This window comes from Miniopterus natalensis, chromosome 6 (assembly GCF_054644295.1).
Source record: "Miniopterus natalensis isolate mMinNat1 chromosome 6, mMinNat1.hap1, whole genome shotgun sequence".
NCBI lineage: Eukaryota > Metazoa > Chordata > Mammalia > Chiroptera > Miniopteridae > Miniopterus > Miniopterus natalensis.
In genome coordinates, this window is record NC_142086.1 from 34,112,002 (window position 1) to 34,130,493 (window position 18,492).

Consider the following 18,492-nt stretch of genomic DNA (forward strand, 5'->3'; position numbering starts at 1 on the left):
CCATCTACTGAGTAGAGGCCAGGAAGGCTGCTAAACATTTAAAAAATGTGTAGGAAAGCCCTGGCTGCTATGGCTCAGTTAGTTGGAGCATCATCTCACCAAAAGGTAGCAGGTTTGATTTCCAGTCAGGGCACATACCCAGGTTACAGGTTTTATCCCTGGTTGGGGTACACTTGAGGCAAATGATGAATGTTTCTCTCTTTCTTTCTTTTTCTCCTTCCCTCCTTCTGTCTAAAATCAATAAAGAAATAAATAAAAATGTATTTTTTTATACACTTCCCATAGCACATAACTATCCAGCCCAAAATGTCAGTAGTGCCAAGAGAAACTCCAGTTTTAGTGAGCATAAGAAAAGTTCTCAATAACTGAACTACTGTCCTGCAAAATAGCAAGTATATTATTTTGTTTTCATTTATTTTCCTTTTTTCCTTTCTTCTTTTTTACATTAATATCAACTTTCCTACTTGGCAATGTGTGATCTGTAAGTGTCAGAACTGTCAAGGGTAGCAAATTCATGGGACATCCTCCCATACATTGAAATGTAAACTTGTTGGCCAATCAGAGCCTGTAAATTGTTCAGGTGGATTTAAAAACAATGTGCTTATATACAATTTAGGGAGGTGATAAGAGTCCTCAAGGTACATGTTTGAATGAATAATTAAAAGTTATAAACAAGAGCTGTGCCTACTTTGATGTGAATAAGCACAGCTTTAAAACTGGGGAAAATAGCCCTGCCCAGTGTGGCTTAGTGGTTATAGCAACAACTGCACCCAAAGGGTCGCAGGTTTGATTCCTGGTCAAGGCCATGTACCTGGGTTGAGGGTGCATTCCTGGCCCCCAGTTGGGGTGTGTGGGGAAGGCATCAAGTCGATGTTGCTCTCATATTGATGTTTCTCTGTCTCCCTCTCCCTCTCTTACACTCCCACCCTCCCTTCCACTCTCTCTGAAAAAGCAATGGAAAAAAATATCCTCAGGTGAGGAGTAACAACAACAAAAAAATGGGGAAAAATAGCTATTTACAAAAAAAAGTTTATTATAATTTCAGTAGATAAGAGGGAAAGTGGGAGCTGGGAATTTAGAAAGAGTAGTAAAAAAGGTATTTTACTGTTATCAAGATATAGATGGTAAGACCTTATTTTTCAAACAGCCTGCAAAAAAAATCATTTTGGTTGGTGGATAAAGATGTATTGTAAATTGACACTGAACTTCAGCTTGCCTTCTGTTTGACCAGCCAGAATCTGAACAGGTTTCAGAAGAGCCGTTCCTCAGTTCCAGGAAAGCAGTTAGTTTTTAGTTTCCTGCTGATAGGATAAGTCTGTTGAAACGAATATACCAGGGGAAACCAGATTCCCCTTTCTCCCATGTTAACCCTGAGTTTAAAGGTTTCCTTCAGCATCTAGACTGGTAAGAACCTTTGGATTATTTTAGAAGCACAGTGGTAATGTTGCAGGCTGGCTACTTCCTTTCTGTTGCTAGGCACTGAGGCCTTCCGTCCCGACAGAGGCTGTGAAGTGCTACTGCTGCTGCTATTGCTGGTAGGGTTTGCCACACATCTGCTCAGCTCCAGGGAAATGATGGGATTGATGGTCTGTCCTGGAAAACCTTTCATCACAGAGATTCATCTCAGGTTGTATTTTTAAGCAGGCTGAAAAAGAAAGCCATTAGCCTTTTTAAACTCTTAATTCAGATCCAAATATTTTCTGATTGATTAATTTTACACCCTTTTATTTTTCAAGCTAAACACTGAATAGCTTAGTGGAGACCTTCCATCCTCTCTGCCTTGTTGCCAGAGGGTTTGCTTGCCTTCTTTTTAGCCTCCCTGCTGTCTGTTCAAACAGCTACTGACTAAAGGGAAGCTTGTCAGAGGGGGAGGTGTTGATGTCCAGGGAGGTTATAGAAACCATAAAAGAAAAACAGTTTGATTACAATCCTAAAATTCTCAAAGCGATGTCCTTTTCTATACAGCTGTTTAAACAGATGAAGCAGATATGATGTAGTGTGAAAGAATAACAAGGCTTATCCAGCCTGTCTCTGCTTCCTTATTAGCTTTAGGTTCTTTCACTGGGATTTGGATAGAATGTAACTTTAAATAGGCTTATGACTTTGCTTACTCAGGTTTTAAAATAAGAATACAACTAAAATAAAATAATTTTCCTAGGAGAACTAGATTCTGTACAGGTAATACTGACAGCAAGAGGTGTTTTGTTAGGGATGGGCAAGAAACTAAGAGGTGTTAGAAAGCTTGGTTTTAAATGAGGAAATTTAGAAGTCAGCATGTGTGAATCTTTGCATTTGTGTTTTGATTAAGTATCAGCTAGCATTAAATTATCTTTGTCTCAATACTTTCTGTGTAACTTAGAGCTGGTGTGAGTCAAATACAGAATATAGGTAGTATTATAATCAGGGATACTTGTTTGCAGATGATCCCTTCAGGACTTCTTTTAGCCTTTAGACCAGGAACTTGTCCCCTCCCTGTTAAGCTCATGAGTGACAGGATACTCAGACCTCAAGGCTTAGGAGGGTTCAGGTTCTGCAGTTCCTTCTTCCTCTCTTTGTGTTGCTGTCTTTTTCTGGCTTTGGGGGAGACTGGACATCATATAAAACAATGTTTCTTTGAGTAAATACAATCTGAATTCTTAATAGGAGACTTAAAATATGATCTTGTGGAATATATCTTCTTGATTTGGGAATTACCTATGCTGAATTGTCTTTTAATAATGGGCCTCCAAAACTCTCCCAGTCTAATTTATGGGTGTGTATTAAATATACTTTTAGAGAAACTAGCTACCGAATTACTGAGATAAATAAGCAGTCCAGAGGCAAAAAATGAGAAACTGTACCTGGTATGGTGCTTGGTAGCAAGCCCAAGGCACTCTAGGTCTGTTTCATTTATGCTGTTGCTGCCATATTCTTTTCTTTTTCCTCCTCATTTCCTACTTTGCCCCAGGCACTGAGAAATAGTTTTACATGTGTTTGCTCTGTCAGTTCCTGGGCTTATGTACAGTGAGATCAGAAAGGCAAGTCAGCCTAGCAGAAGGCAATGGAGTCTGGAGGCTTGAACTCTTAGTAAAAGAAATCATATGGGACTAAATTGAGAAGAGTTGGTCTAGGGATATTACATAGAGAGGTATATAAATAAATAGATATACTAATGTACTATTCTATACTGTTCCCCTTTTTGTTTTCATTTGTTGCTTCAATATTCTTTTTTCTTTCAGGAAACATCCCTAACATGCATTGATATTTGAACCAGAGAGTATGCAGGAGTTGTTTATATCCCACCTTTCTTATTTTATGAAGATATACTATCATACGGCTTTGGGAAAATGTGGCTGCATGTTATTTTTAGACTAAAAGAAAATAAAACAATTAGTGCTATCAAGATTGTATTAAACAGGAACTTTTATACCTATTGGAAATAAATTAGTACAAACCTTTTCTGAAGCCATTTAGCAATACACAGCTTTAAATATTTGTGTCTTTTGACCTAGGAATTCTACTGAGATTTTATTGTAAGGATATCATAAATATAGAGAAAACCTTATGGACAGTGGAGTTTATCAAAATACTATTTATGATAAAACAATGAGAAACAATCTAAATGTCCAACCATATGGAAATGGTCAAAAAAATCCCAATCAACTAGTTGTGTAGCCGTTGAGAATGATTACTAGAAGTATAAAATGGAGGAACAGGCTGTTGATACAGTGGTCAGTGGCGAAAAGGCCGGTGTAGAGCATTGTCTATTCAGTATGATTACAAATTGGTAAAATACATGTACACTTGGAAAAAATGAAGTATATTAAAATGTAAAAGTGATTTATTTTTGGATGATGAAACTGATTTTTGTTTTATCTCACAGCAGTTTCAAAATTTTCTTTAATGATCATGTACTACTTATATACTAGGGAGAAGGAGTGCAATCCTCCTACTTTTCCACTAAAAATACCACTTTCCTTACAGCTTTAAACAGCAGTAGTAAAAGTCAGTCTGCAAGCATTGGAATAAGACTTCTGTAAAAGAAAATTGTGCATCATGGATTCTCTACCAGAAGAATTTTTTGTGAGGTGAGGGATGGATTGACAAAAGCCAACTGCATTTGTTGTATTCCAAAGACACAACATTTGTTTCTTACATGTAACCTTGGGAAGCTAGTGTTAATGAGATACCTTTGTTTTTCAGGACAGTTTAGCAGCTTTGATTAGTGGGGGATGTATACTGGGTAAAATCTAATTTTAGAAAATTTCTCTAAGAACCACACCCTGGTTGAAGAGCCAAGAATTGAAAAATTCTTGTCATAGAAATATGTCACAGCTTGTCATATTTGGGCATTTTCAATAAAACTATTTTATTTATCATTTTACAAGCACTTACATAGATTTATTCTTTGCCAGGCATTATTTTAAATGCTTTTACAAATGTTAACATATAAATCTTATAACAACTCTGAGGTGGATGCTATTATTATTCTCATTTTATAGATGGTAACCTAACCTTAACACAGAAGACTCTACTGAGTGGTTCACCTGGGTAAAGGCCAAAAGTCCATTATCTCCTCTAGTCAGGCCAAGGTTAGCTTGCCGATACCTCTCCCATATAATGCTAAACAACAGATTAGTTTGGAGGTCTCCTTCCTACCTTTAACTGTCTCATATAATAAGCAATGTGATCTATTAATTTATTTTACAAGCACTTACTGACCTTCTTGGTGCTTAGGGAATGAAGACTAAACAAAATGTGTGAACTTAGAATTATAATGTAGTAAGAAGATATATAAAAGTTATGTTTAAGCAAAATGCATACATAGTGATATATTACAGATGCTGAGGCTATATATAGAGAGAGAATGAGAAAGGAACAATAATTATTGTCTAGGGTGGAATGGGTTTTCACAATGCCCTGAATAAACCTTTCTTTTTTTTTAAATAGGGATCCTCCTGTGGAGGCGCAAACTAAGGAGGAAACTGAGAATAAGGTAGAAAAACCAACTGGTCAACTGGTAAGAGAAGATTTAATTTTCATTAACTGTTAGTTAATTAATAATGACTAATTATGTAGAGAATGTAATGCTAAATCTAATTATTTTAATTATTTTAAAATTTTAGGGTAAGTTCACTTTCGTGTCTTAATAAATAAAATTATGGTCATAATTAAACCTTTCTTTGATAATTGATTCTGTGTCTCAAAGTTACCATTCTATGCACCAATCCTCACTGTAAGTTAAAATTAATAGATAATTGAGTTGACTTGCTCAGGAACATCCTACAGTCAGTTTTAAGAAATCTCTTACTTTTAAAAGGAAAATTCAAACAAAATGAAAACTATATACATACAAAGAAAACACACACATGCACACACAGAATTTTATTTAGTAGGAGATTCACTGAGTCGTTTCTGAAGTTAATTCTCTTCCCTATTTTTATCATCTTTACTGTTAGAATGTCCAATATGCTATGAATGAAAATATACATTAACATAAGGCTTTTATTGCCAATGATAATATGCTTCATGGTTGATTAAATATGAATATCACATATGTTTATATTTAATGAAGTCTGGGTTCAACAGGTTTTATATAATGATTGGTATCCACTTAATAAAGTTTGTAAAAGTTATTCAGTAACTTATGAAGAAAATATATATAAGCATAAAATAACCATAGTATTTACTTGCATGAGGTTACCACCGTAAGTAATTTTGCAGAGTAAACACAATATGTGCAAATGTACATAGGGATGCACAGTTGAACCAGGGGGACTAGATACAGAAAAGACATTTCAAGATCCAGATTTGGGAGTAAAGAAGGCAAGGGAGGTGGAAACTTTGACTTGAATTTGATTTAGACGCTATGTCAATTTTGCAAAAATGGATTGAGCATCAATAGTTTGACAACTTGAAAAAAATTAAAATTGTATTTATAATAAGATATATTTAACAAGCATAATGCTTACAGTCTTTCCTGTTGAAACAAAAAAACTATCTCATGATCCTGTGTGTGTATAAATTTGGTAATTACTATTAGATGATTCTGTGGTAACTTTTGATGGCAGAATTGACCTTTAGTTTGAAATATATGCACTACTGATAATGGTTATTCTTTATAAGAGCTTGTCTCGTTACTTTATGGAAGTCCTTTTTTTTTTAACTTTTTAAAAAATTTTAAACCTACAGAAAAGTTGCAAGAATTGTACAACATACACTTAGATACCCTCTATTGGGATTTAGAAAATTTTTAATGTTTTCCTACATTTTTGGATATAATTTTCATATAATGAAGTGCTATCAAATGTAAGGTATATTTGTTGGGTATTGTTGGAGATGGAGGAATCTTAATTTAAGACTCAAACCCAGAAGTGGAGAGTAGGCAGATAGTTCTGCAATGGACTTTATTGGTCCCTAGTTACAGTCAAAGTCACCCCACACCAGGGCATTTTCAGGGACTCCAGCCCTGTATGGCCTCTGCAGTAAGAAGCTGTTCTGCTATGCAGAGGTCAGCAGCAACATACTCATATTCCTAGAGTTTCAGCAGGGTACAGAAGCTGTGGTATCTTGTTAAGGTTTGAAGGAAGGCCATCATCCATCTGTTCCAGGCCCTTCATCCATTTATGTTGCCCACCCATTCCTCACAACTAATGTAAAAACCACTCTTAGAAATAGTTTTCATATTATTATGTAGAATATTCTATGTAACATTTTAAACTTAGCATTTTTTATGCTTTAAATGGAGCAATTCAATGCATGCTGTATATTTCTCAAGAGCAACTATTTTTTAAGGGCTAACTCATACTTAAACCTAAAATTGTAAATTGTTCATGTTTCCTGTTCCACCACCCTATCAAAAAAGATGTAATTATTCTTTTTGAATTTCTACTTTGTTTATAAATTTCAAATGAATTTATAATGATATTCCCAATACTAAAGCTTCTTGAGTTTTGGTCTTAAACTTCCTGCAATGTTGTAAGTTCCTTGAGAGCAGAAGAATGTCTTAATCCTCTATTTGGGTTTTCTGTAGCCTGTCACAGTGATCTACATATAGTATGTAAAAGCACTTTGCTCTTTTTTGTTTTTTAATTCTTTGACTGACTTTAATATTAGCCAAATATAATTGTGTAAATTTTTAATAATGTCTTCTAGGATAAACAGGAAAAGGACACACCTACTGATCTTGTCCCTGTTAACATACTGTTAGAAGTGAAGAAGTTATTGAGTGCAATTAATAATCTACCAAAAGGTGTGGTCCCTCACATTAAGAAGTTTGTACAAGAAGATTTTTCTTTCCAAACAATACAGGTAAGATCATAATTTGTTCTTTGAGGCAGAAGTGTAGCCCTCTGTATGTAACTAAGAAAACACTTTATGTTCCTTTACTCTCATGTTGCTACCACACTGACAGTACTTCTCACATTAGATGTGTGGGTTTATTCCCACACTGATCAATTCTCCAAGGCTAGCTGGGTGTCCTACAAGTCAGTTCAATTCTGACACCATCTATCTGGAGTTAGCATCAGATCCCGTAGGTTTTAAGGGTCCAATACCACAAGATTGCCCCCACTTCAGATGTCATTCACCAGTCCTATATTGTCCCTGGTACTTCTGACCAACTGGCTATAAATTTGGGTTTTTACAACCCCTTCTTGGTTGTAATGATTTGCTAGAACAGCCCACAGAAGTTGGGGAAACACTTGCATTTACTATTTTATTACATAATATAGTTCATGATAAAGGATACAGATGAAAGGATATAGAGCATGTTCTCTGACTATTGTACAATTAATTTAGAAATCAATAACAGATAAACTAGAAAGCATTTTTCCTAACTTAACATATATACCTCTAACCTAGGTAATCTGTGGTTCAAATAAGAAATCACAATGAAAATTACATAAATTTTTTAACTGAATAAAAAATATATATCAAAGCTGTGTTATTAAATAAAAGCTGTGCTTCCAGCAGTATTTATAGCTTGAAATGCATATATTCGAAAACGAAGCAAGGTTGAATACCAATCATCTAAATAAAAAGTTCAAGAGGTTATTGGAAGAACAGCAAATTAAAAATGAAGTCTAATGAAGGAAGTAATAAAAATAGTTAAAACTAATAAAGCACGTAATAGAGAAGGTCAGTAAAGCAAAAACTTGTTCTTTTGAAAAGACCAATAAAATTGATAAATGCCTGGTAGGAATGTTCAAAGAAAAAGAAGGCAAAAAAAACCAAATCATGAATGTGAACATAAAAACATTAATACAAATTCCACAGTTATCTAAAAGATGATAGAAAATTCTGCTATTTGCAGTGGCTTCCTAGATTGGTTTAGAGGAACCTTCCTTTGAGAAGAACTAGAAACACTAGACAAAATATTTCTTAGTAATGCTTATTTGTGCTTTTCTGGAAGATCACTTAATTCAATTAGGGACTGGGGTGATTTCAAGCTTTACTTCTGTTCCATAAAGAAGGATCTATTCATGGTTTACCCTTTGTAGCAGATACTTCCAGTGCCCTGCCCATACCCCTTGACTTTTATAGTTTCAGTATGCTCTGGACAATTTCCAGTTTTCAGTATCTGCATCTCTCTGCCTCAGACCTTTTTTTTTTCTTTTTTTGGAACTACAAAAGGCTATACTCTCATAGCAGTTCTGAAGTCCCAAGAAATTAATACTCTCCCTTTACTCTAGAAAGCACCCAATAAGCCTTGGGAGTTGTTATATAAATATCCCAGTTCCCTTTCTCCTTGCGTTGGTTAATACTGAGGTTTGTATTTTTATTGTTTCTCAGTTTAACCCCAGTTTCCCACTGTGGGTAACTGGTTTAATAACACATCCATTAATTTAAGCCTGCTTTCCCTTCCCTGTATCAGTTCTCCATTCCCCTACCATTGTTCTCTGCATGTCCCAAATAAACTATGTGCATTCAAATCCTTGTGTTAGGGTCTGTTCCCAATGGGAATAAAAATAAACACTCTTAGGGTGTATTTCTTCAGGGTCCCAACCAAAAGAGTGAGGTGTTTACCAGGGCCCTTCTTCCTTGATAGATCATGAAGTCTCAATTTTTCCCTTAGTTTTCCAGGTTTGCTGAAAGCTCGGCCTAGTACCTTGGCCTCTCAGCCACAACTGAATACAAAGGTTGCCTTAAGGATAAAAGTGACTCCAAAAGTCAGTCTCACACTTCTGGACCTTCCTCCTCTCTTGCATGTTGGCCCCAGAGATTTTCAGTGCCTTGGTAGTTTTCCATTGCTTTCAAACAAGTGGTTATGTTTTGTCCAGCTTTTTTAGTTGTCATGGAGAGAATTTATCTGAAATTATCTAGACTCTTTGGCAGATGTAGAACTTCAGTGTTAGATTTTATATGCCTTTTCAAATTCAAGATTCATTGTTGAGTAAGTGGTTGGATCTATGAGTCTGGAATTCAGGTGATAGTTCTGAGCTGGAAATATAAATTTGGAAACTATCAGTGTGTAGACACTGTTTAAAAACATGACAGTGAATTACTTTATCCAGGGAATGTGTATAGATGGAGAAGAGGTTTATTAAATTGAGTGCTAGGGAGACTGACATAAAGCATCGAGTTAGCTAGGAGAAAAACAGGAAAGTATTGTATACTAGAAACCAAGTTAAAAAAATGTAGATTAAACTTTCCAGACAGATAATACATCATTAAACAGATAATATAATTTAAGCCAACACTTGTTGGGCATAAGGCATTGGGGAATGGACACAAATATAAGACACAGTCCTTCCTTTCATTTAATCCATGTAAATATCAAACTATGCTACATAATAAGTCATATATTAGCTTGGTTCCAATCAGATCGCAGTATAAGATGGCTTATCCTGGTGTTGGTATTAAAGCCAGCATTCCTGCTTACCACAGGTTCAGAAATGGAAAGGAGATTTTAGTTATGCTAGAGAAACGAAGGTATGAGAATGAAGTGGGATTACCACTTTCCTCCAAAGTAAGAGTGGATGTTGCCAATCCCTTGGCAGGCACAGGAATACGTTTTTGTGTTTTGAGGAAATAGTTGCAAAGATTTGCCAGACTACTTAAAAACAAACAATTATAAGAACAGTTGTATCTGGGTTGTGTGGGTTTTTTAAAAACCATCTTTATATCTGTACTCCACATTTTTTACAATGAAAATGTATTATTTGTATAATAAGAATATGTAGATATTTATTCTAACTTCACATTTTCAACTGAATAATTTTGCATAGAGAGAAGTTGCAACTAACAGCCAGAATGGGGAGGAAATTGTTCCTGCTTTGACTTTACGTTTCTTGATAACACAACTGGAAGCAGCACTTAGGAACATTCAAGCTACTAATTATACTGTAAGTGTTTTGTTTTTGAAAGATTGAAATGATGGACTCCCATAACATTTTTCAATGAGAGAATGGTTAATGCATGCTAACTTTAATGTATAGGTCAATTTCTATTTTCCTCTTCTACCTCTGGAGAACAGTACACATAAATTGATTTTCTTCCTTTGTCTTGTACTTTCTTATGACTGCATCTCTTTAATGAGCTATTCTAGTTCCCTTCCCTGCCATAAAATTGTTTATCTTAAGTAAAGAGAAACCTGAACTAATAAAAATGAACTTTCCCAATTAGAAATGGAGTCATGACAAAATCTACTCCTTCCTTTCCTCCTAATTATTATTATTATTATTATTTTAAATATGTCTTTATTGATTTCAGAGAGAGGAAGGGAAACAGAGAGAGAAACATCAGTGATGAAAGAGTTAATTGATCTGCCGCCTCTGCATGCCCCCTACCAGGGATTGAGCCCGCAACCCGGGCCATGTGCCCTGACAGGAATCTAACCGCCACCTCCTGGATCATAGGTTGATGCTCAACTGCTGAGCCACGCCAGCTGGGCTCCCCCTAATTATTAATCAGCTCCTCTTTCTTCTGATATTTCTATATTTGTAAAAATTGGTACTGCTATTACCTGTTATTGAATAATCATGTGAGATAAAATTGATGAGATATAATTGCATGCTCAAAGTCAAATGATACCTTAGAACTACATAGAAAAATCTGAGAAAAAGAAACCTTGCGTCAAAAATTAATACAAAATGGTAAAAGGAATAGTAAACCAATAGTACAAAATGGTGAAAGGAAAAATCAGTTCTTTGACTAATTTGGATCAGTAAAGTAATCTGTGTTTTAGTGTAATCTATGCAGCAGTGTAATCACTACTGCAATTAAGATAAAAGAATTGTCACATCACTACAATTTTAGTCACATGCACCTTTTGCCCTCCCCCCTCTCCCTAATCACTAATCTTTTCTCCATCTCTATAATTTGGCATATACCATTTTTAAATGAAGTAAATATCATCATGTTTTAATTTTTCACTGAAGAAGTTACAGGCTTTATGTTTATACTGTTATAACAAAATGCACACACAGACAATAAAATACTTTGATTTAAGACAGGGGTGGGGAACGTCTGGCCCACGGGCCGTATCTGGCCCCCAAAATCATTTGGTCTGACCCTTGCCAAGGCAACCACAAGCAGGACTCAAAATTCAATAAACCTAGGAGTTTTTTTCATAGCTAATTTTTAAGTAGATAATTTTGTATGGCTCTCAAGTTCTGTTATAAATATCCAAATGGCCTTTGCAGAAAAAAGGTTCCCTAGCCCTGATTTAAGAAATCATTGTATTTTTTAAGCTGGATGGTAGATACTTAGTTGTTTATTGTATTATTACCTAAAGTGTTTTGATGCCTGAAATATAAATGAGAGAATTTTTTGAAAGTTTTAATATAACAAATCTTGATGTCATTTGCTTTCATTTTCTTTAGTCAAACTCTCATGTTTTATTTTAGGATTATTGACTCTCTTCTTCTTCTGGGTCAAATTATCAAATACATCTAAAATGTACTCTCTATAGTTATTAGATGATTGATAATATGATAATTTTACTATTTTTAATAATTATTAAATAGACCTACGATATTTAATTAATCTTGTTAAAGTTTAAAGTAGCTTAGTCTAAATAACCAATTAAAATGTTTTCTTTTTAGGCACATCAGATTAATATTGGTTATTATTTGACATTACTATTTTTGTATGGAGTAGCACTCACTGAAAGAGGAAAGAAAGAGGTATGTAGCACTTGTTATTTGGCCATTATAAATCTTTTCACATATACTGACCTCATTTTAACAAATTAAAATGTTGTTTTTGAAATTCTCTAAAAATTGAAACCAGTGACTTTTCTTTCATATACTTATAATATAGAATAATTATGCCAGAGACTGTTTTGTAAAATTGAAAATGTTGATGAGGAAACATAATTTTATCTTATAGCCTTAGTTATTTTATTTATCCTTTAAATGCTTACCATTTGTATAAAACAGAAAATTGTTTAGCATCTTTCACTTTTATACAATACATTTTAATCAGTTTTCTAGTGTAGCTTAATCTCTCTGGTCCTAATCTTACCCCTTGTAAAATATGAGTTTTACTTCAAATTCTTTGTTTAATTTGAAGTGCAAAAGTAAAATTCTGGAAGTTAACTGGGTATTTCTAAGAGTGCTTTCGAATTTAAAATTCTCTTTTTATGGTTTTTAATGATTTCTCTCTCTCTTTTTTTTGCAACCTTGATATGTCCTTTACTTTTTGTCTTCAGGAATCTCTACTCTCTGCTTGCTATTTGAAGAATTAGGAAGATTTGTGCTCCAATTAGAAAGAAAATTAGTAAGCATTATAAAGACATGCTCCCATAGTAATCAGAAAAGTTCTTGTTTTAGCTAGTAGTATCTGTCAGTTTGAGAAACAAAAATTGTTGTTTTTTTAATTCTCACCCAAGGATATGTTTTTATTGATATTTAGAGAGAGATAGAGAGATTGACGTGAGAGAGAAACATTGATTGGTTGCCTCCCATACCTACCCCTTGCCCCAACGGGGGGATTGAACCCGAAACCTTTTGCTGTATGTGACCACGCTCCAACCAACTTGGGCACCAGGCCAGAGCTGCTGTTGTGGTTTTAATGTTCACTTTTAAATGTTGGTCAAAGAATATCTTAAGTTATTTTGCAAATATTTTAAGCATACATGATCACATACAGAGGTGCTAGGATTAGAGATGTGAATAAATGACCAAAAGACTGGATCAATATTAAAATTTCCCTAACTTCTCTAGTTTGGGAAATACTTGTTTATTGTAAAAGAAAAAAGAATGTCTTTACATCAGCCAAACTTAGATTTATGTTCCTACAGGATTATATAGAAGCTGAGAATAAGTTTCTAGTGATGAAGATGGTGATCCAAGAAAATGAAATTTGTGAAAATTTTATGTCTTTAGCTTATTTTGGACGTGGTTTGCTTCGATGTGCTCAAAAGAGGTAAGGATTTTAATTAATAGGTAGATCTTCCCTGTCAGCTTTCTGCATTGCAAAATGGGAATAAAGTTTGCACAGTATACCAGGTATAATGACATTTGTGCTGGACTGATTTTTTTCTTCACCTGTTTTTACAGATAATAATTTCTGTAATGCACTTGAGAATATTATCAAACTTGACAGGTCATGACAATAAGAGGCAATATAGCATAGACATTGGAATATGGACTTTGAAGTCTGACAGACCTGGGTTCAAATACATTTTCTACCACCTACCTAATCTTTGATCCAAGGAATCTTAATGTTGCTAAGCCTTATCTTTTTTTATTTATTTATAAAATGAAACTAACAATAATGCCCACCTCATAAGGATGTTGTAGGTGATTAACATAATGCCCAGGACACAGAAATGCTATTCTTAATAAATAAATGATGGTTGTAGTTATTATCACACTTGGAATAGGTGTTTAAGGTATAAATGAACTCATAAAACATCAAAACGGTTCAAATGCTGAGTTTGGGAAGTGTTGTGTATTATATATTTAGTGAAACTGTACAGGGTAACCAATATGGACTAGCAGTCCATTCCCTATGTGGAGCTCTTTGGCCATTTGTAACATCATTCATTCATTTTATTTGCTAAGCATTTATCATATTCTAGGGACTGTGCTAGATTTGGGGATTCAATTATTTACAAATAGATAGTTCCTGTTCCCATATAACTGATACTATTATAGATATTAATCAAGTAAGTTATGCAAAATAATTATGAAATGTGATAAAGAACTATGAAGGAAAATACAGTGAACAATAAAAGACTTCTGGAGCCCCAGTCTGGTTCTGGGAATCAGAAGTCTCTCTGAGGAAATAATGTTTGCTTAAGATCTGAAGGGTGAATTAGACAGTTTACTTGTGCAAATCCTTATGAAGGATTACTGCTTGGCCCAGCCATTGGACACCCTAAAAGCATAACTATCTGGTAGTTCCCTGATTCTTTGCTTTATCTTCTATCCTTTGGCATGCTTGCTTTTTACTGAGGTATCCAGAAGATTTCCCACTTCCTGTTCACTAGTATGATGTCATCAATACTAGTCAACTGTGTAATGTTTTGCAGAATGTCAGAATGATCAAAATCCCTATAGTCTGTATTGTGGAGAGAATTAACATAGCTCTGAGACAGGACAACGAATGTGTACTTCTGTCCTTCCCTCAGATATGTGAACTACTTTTATTCTCTTTACTTATGGACATTGGAGAGAATTCATTTTCCATATTATTGACACTAGAAAGCCCAGTCATATGGCATTATTTACTTTCATAAATGACCTATAGAGAACAACCACCACTGAGCTGCCCTTCCCACTCTGTATTTCTTACTATATTAGTGGATGGAGTGTCATCTAGGTCTTTCCAGGGGATATTGTCTAGTGGTGGGCTCTGGTCTTATGCACTAAGTCTTTCTAATATCCTTATCTCTCTGAGCTTTCTTTTAATACTTTGCGAAGAAATTTTCAGCATTTCCACTTCAGTTACTATAGGCCATTGTTATGTCCAAGCTTCATATAACCTTCTTAGCAGCATGTTAGGAATGGTTTCAGGTATCCTTGCTAGGAAATTAAATCTTGACTTATGGAAGAGTTGTCCCATGTCTATACAGGTGTCCCTGTTCAGCTGTATATTTGTCCACTGGTTCAGCACTCTTAAGATTCACTCCCACACGTGTTCCTGCCAGTACAGACTAGTCAAGTTCTGCAATTCTTAGATGAGGAAACTTTTCCTTCCTGGGCAGGGGCTCTGTTTTCCCATTTGGACTTTGCTTTTACCTGATCCTAGATATATTAATCTGTAGGCAATGAGTAGAGATAGGGAGGATCTTAAGAAGGAAGGCGTCATCTTTTGAGACATGTACCCCAGGTGATATTTTTGTGGGGTCCCTAAGTAAAGGAAATCTGCTCTCCTCTAGCAAGGAAGAGGTCTTTGCCAGCCAGAGGGTTCAGAGGAATTGAGGGATTCATTGTTTTTAAGCATAATCACCCATTCCAGATCTCAGTCTACTTGTTTCCTGGCAGATCCCCAGTTTTCACAGATGGTCCTGTTTAGGCTCTGCTTTTGGTCTTTACTGTTGTTCTACCCTCATGGTTAAATACTGGGCCTCATTTTCAGCATAGTTTGTCCTTATGTTTAGGGTTGATCAGGATTCTTTATATGTTACCATAGAGGCCTTTTATCTTGAGTTAGTAGTAGTCCTGTCAAGGTTATGTATTTCATCTCTTTTATGGTTTGTTACACCTTGTGATTAAATCTGGGACTGATTTTTAACACAGATTATCTTTATGGCTACAGAAGATGAGGGTCTCTTTTAATGCTGCCATAAAGGCCTCTGTCTTTCACAGTGTGTCCTGAGTCAATAGTTGGCTGACCTGTGCCTGTCATTCTCTTTCTTCAAGGCTTCCAAGACAGTAAACAAAAGCCAGTCAACTCTACAATCCCTTTAATTACCATGGTCCCCATACTGTTCAAGTGAGCTACTACATAATCTATTGTCTCCCCTTCCACCTGTTTTTCATCCCAATCTACCACAGGTGAGAGTCCTAGTATTTGTATTTCTATAGCATGCCAGAGGTTATCACTACCCTACTTATCACACAAAAAATAAATATTAATAATGGGTTACTTGTCTTATTTGTAAACTAGTTACAAAATTACATTCAAACTAACCTTATTTAAAATGCCTTGCAGATATAATGGAGGACTGCTAGAATTTCATAAAAGCTTACAAGAAATAGGAGATACAAATGATCATTGGTTTGACATAGAGCCTATGGAGGATGAAGATTTACCTACAACTTTTAAAGTAAGCAACTATTTAAGAATAACGTTTTATTTCTGCCTAATCAGAATCATCTTTGATAAAGTGCAGGTTATCTTAACTATGTCATATTCTATACCAAGCACATTCTTTAATTGGAAATTAGTTTTTTATATAAGAAACAACCTTGATTTCATTACATAGTACGGAATGTGAGTATGATTGAACAAACAGAGAGAAGTGAGGAGGCTGTGTTAGCATTTCTAAATAACAAGACTAAAAGCTTTATTAGTCCAGTTCTTCACAGGGCTGGAGCTAAATGCAATAGTTAACTTATTTTTTTCAAATTATACATATAATTATTTTGTTGTTGATTTAAATTTTAAAAGTACTAAATGCTTCAGAAAACTTGAAAAATGTAAAAATGCCTGAAGGTAAAACTAAAATTTGTTCGTATTTCTTTAAATGGGAAAACCATTGTTAGTATTTTCATTTATCTCTTTCCAGATAGTCATCCTGCTATGAATAGTTTATCCTAAACATTTCAGTTTTTCACTATTATGTAAAGTGATCTTTGTGTATTTTTTATACAGTTTTCTTAGGATAAATTTCTAAAAGTGGAATTGTGAACCCAGTGTTCACACACTTGTAAAGTTGCTATATCTTTATATTTTCTCTCAGAAAGTTTGTACCAGTTTATATTCTTAAGACAGAGTATGAGAGTTTCCATATTTCCACATCCTCTGCGTATTCTTTACTTTTTGGATAATTTTTATCTATTTGATAAATCACATTGGTCACTTTTTAATTTGTTGAATATGAACATTAACCACCGGTTTCTCTTGGTTAGTGTTGGAATGACATACCTCTTTCCAAACTTTTACTTTAAACCTTTTTGGATCCTTATATTTTAGCTGACTTCAAGGCCAAATGAATTCCTCAGAATAAAAAGAGTTTCATTAAATACAAAATTCAATTTTCCAGGAAGCTATAACAACTCAAAATTTGTAAGATAGCTTCAAAATAGATGGGACAAAAACAGATAGAACTGAAAAGAGAATTTAAAAACTCCCAATCACAGTAACGTATTTTAACATACCTATCTCAATAATCAATAGAATAAACATACAAGTTTTGGCATTTGTCAGGATAACCAATATGCCTTTTAACTTTCACTTAAAGTAATATAATTTTATACATTTGAAAAAAATTGAACTTCTGTACTTATCTACTGAAACTTTACTTGGTCTTGGTTGTTTTTGTAACTCTGAACATTGGAAGCATATTTCTGTACCCTACTTCTGCTCATTAAGACAGTGAGTGCCATAGTGCACCACTGCAGTAGTCCCATTGCCAACATGGTGTCTTGGGGGCCAGTTCTGGCAAAGACACTCCTGGCTTCTAATGATTTCTTATCTCTCTGTATATAGGTATCAGAGCAGGTAATTCTTGATAGGAACATGCCACTATAAGTTCTTCTATAAGTTAGGATGGTGAGGTATAGTTTCAAATAGAGACTTTTTTCTTTCTCCATGCTTATATTCAGTAAGAAATCCAGTATTTCTATTTTAGCACCTTCCTGTCTGTTGTTTACTTTGAATGAGGAAAATACATTCTACTATTTTTTTAAAAAAAAACACAGACTGTGTCTTCAAAAAGGTATGTTACTTAAATTACTTAAAATTATGTATGGTAAGTGATATATATTGGAAATGATATAGTCTCTTATTATTACTAATTCATGAGATTTATTTTTATTTTTAAAATCTAGGATCTTCTCAATAATTTTATCAAGACAACTGAAAGTAATATAATGAAGCAGACCATTTGCAGCTATCTAGATTGTGAACGATCTTGTGAAGCTGACATTTTAAGGAACACCAATTATAAGGTACCATAAATTAAATTTAGATAGAAATTATTTAATTATGCTTCAAAATAGTGTTTAAAAGAGTACTTAGTTTAATTACGGCGGTAATGGAGTTGAGAAGCTGTTTGAGTGTCTCTGAGAACTTAGAGTCATAATGAGCTGCAATTGTTTGTGCTCTGTGAGCCAATAAAAGAATGAATTGGTTTTGCTCAGGTTTTTGTAATATTCACACGTCTCTGAAGTTACGGTACTCCTGCTACCATGCAGTGCAAATTATCTAAAGTAGTCTGTATAGATAGAAGTGGTATTTTCTGTTCATTTATTTAAAATTTATTTTACTAAGGAAAAAGGTGGCCATTCTTCAAGAATTATGTTACTATGAAGGTGATCATTATCTCTGCTGTGGGCCTTGGGGAGAAAAAGCATAACTAGCCTTGACTTGAAGAAATTCAACAATCAAAGTACT

At 34.5% G+C, this 18,492-nt stretch overlaps 1 protein-coding gene across 9 annotated transcripts in view; it reads left to right on the top strand.

Annotated features, from left to right (window-relative positions):
- The window catches only part of DZIP3 (DAZ interacting zinc finger protein 3), a 73,942-nt gene that overhangs the window by 9,521 nt on the left and 45,929 nt on the right, over positions 1-18,492 (top strand). For 8 of the 9 annotated variants that reach the window (XM_016195650.2, XM_016195651.2, XM_016195649.2 and 5 more), the window contains 8 exons: positions 3,964-4,067; positions 4,930-4,999; positions 7,135-7,290; positions 10,209-10,325; positions 12,027-12,107; positions 13,226-13,350; positions 16,087-16,201; positions 17,928-18,047. In XM_016195650.2, coding sequence (XP_016051136.2) covers positions 4,036-4,067; positions 4,930-4,999; positions 7,135-7,290; positions 10,209-10,325; positions 12,027-12,107; positions 13,226-13,350; positions 16,087-16,201; positions 17,928-18,047 — 816 coding nt within the window. In that variant the 5' untranslated portion in view covers positions 3,964-4,035. Of the gene's footprint in view, positions 1-3,963; positions 4,068-4,929; positions 5,000-7,134; positions 7,291-10,208; positions 10,326-12,026; positions 12,108-13,225; positions 13,351-15,809; positions 15,930-16,086; positions 16,202-17,927; positions 18,048-18,492 lie in introns of those variants that run through there. The other variant, XM_016195656.2, reaches the window with a different exon arrangement.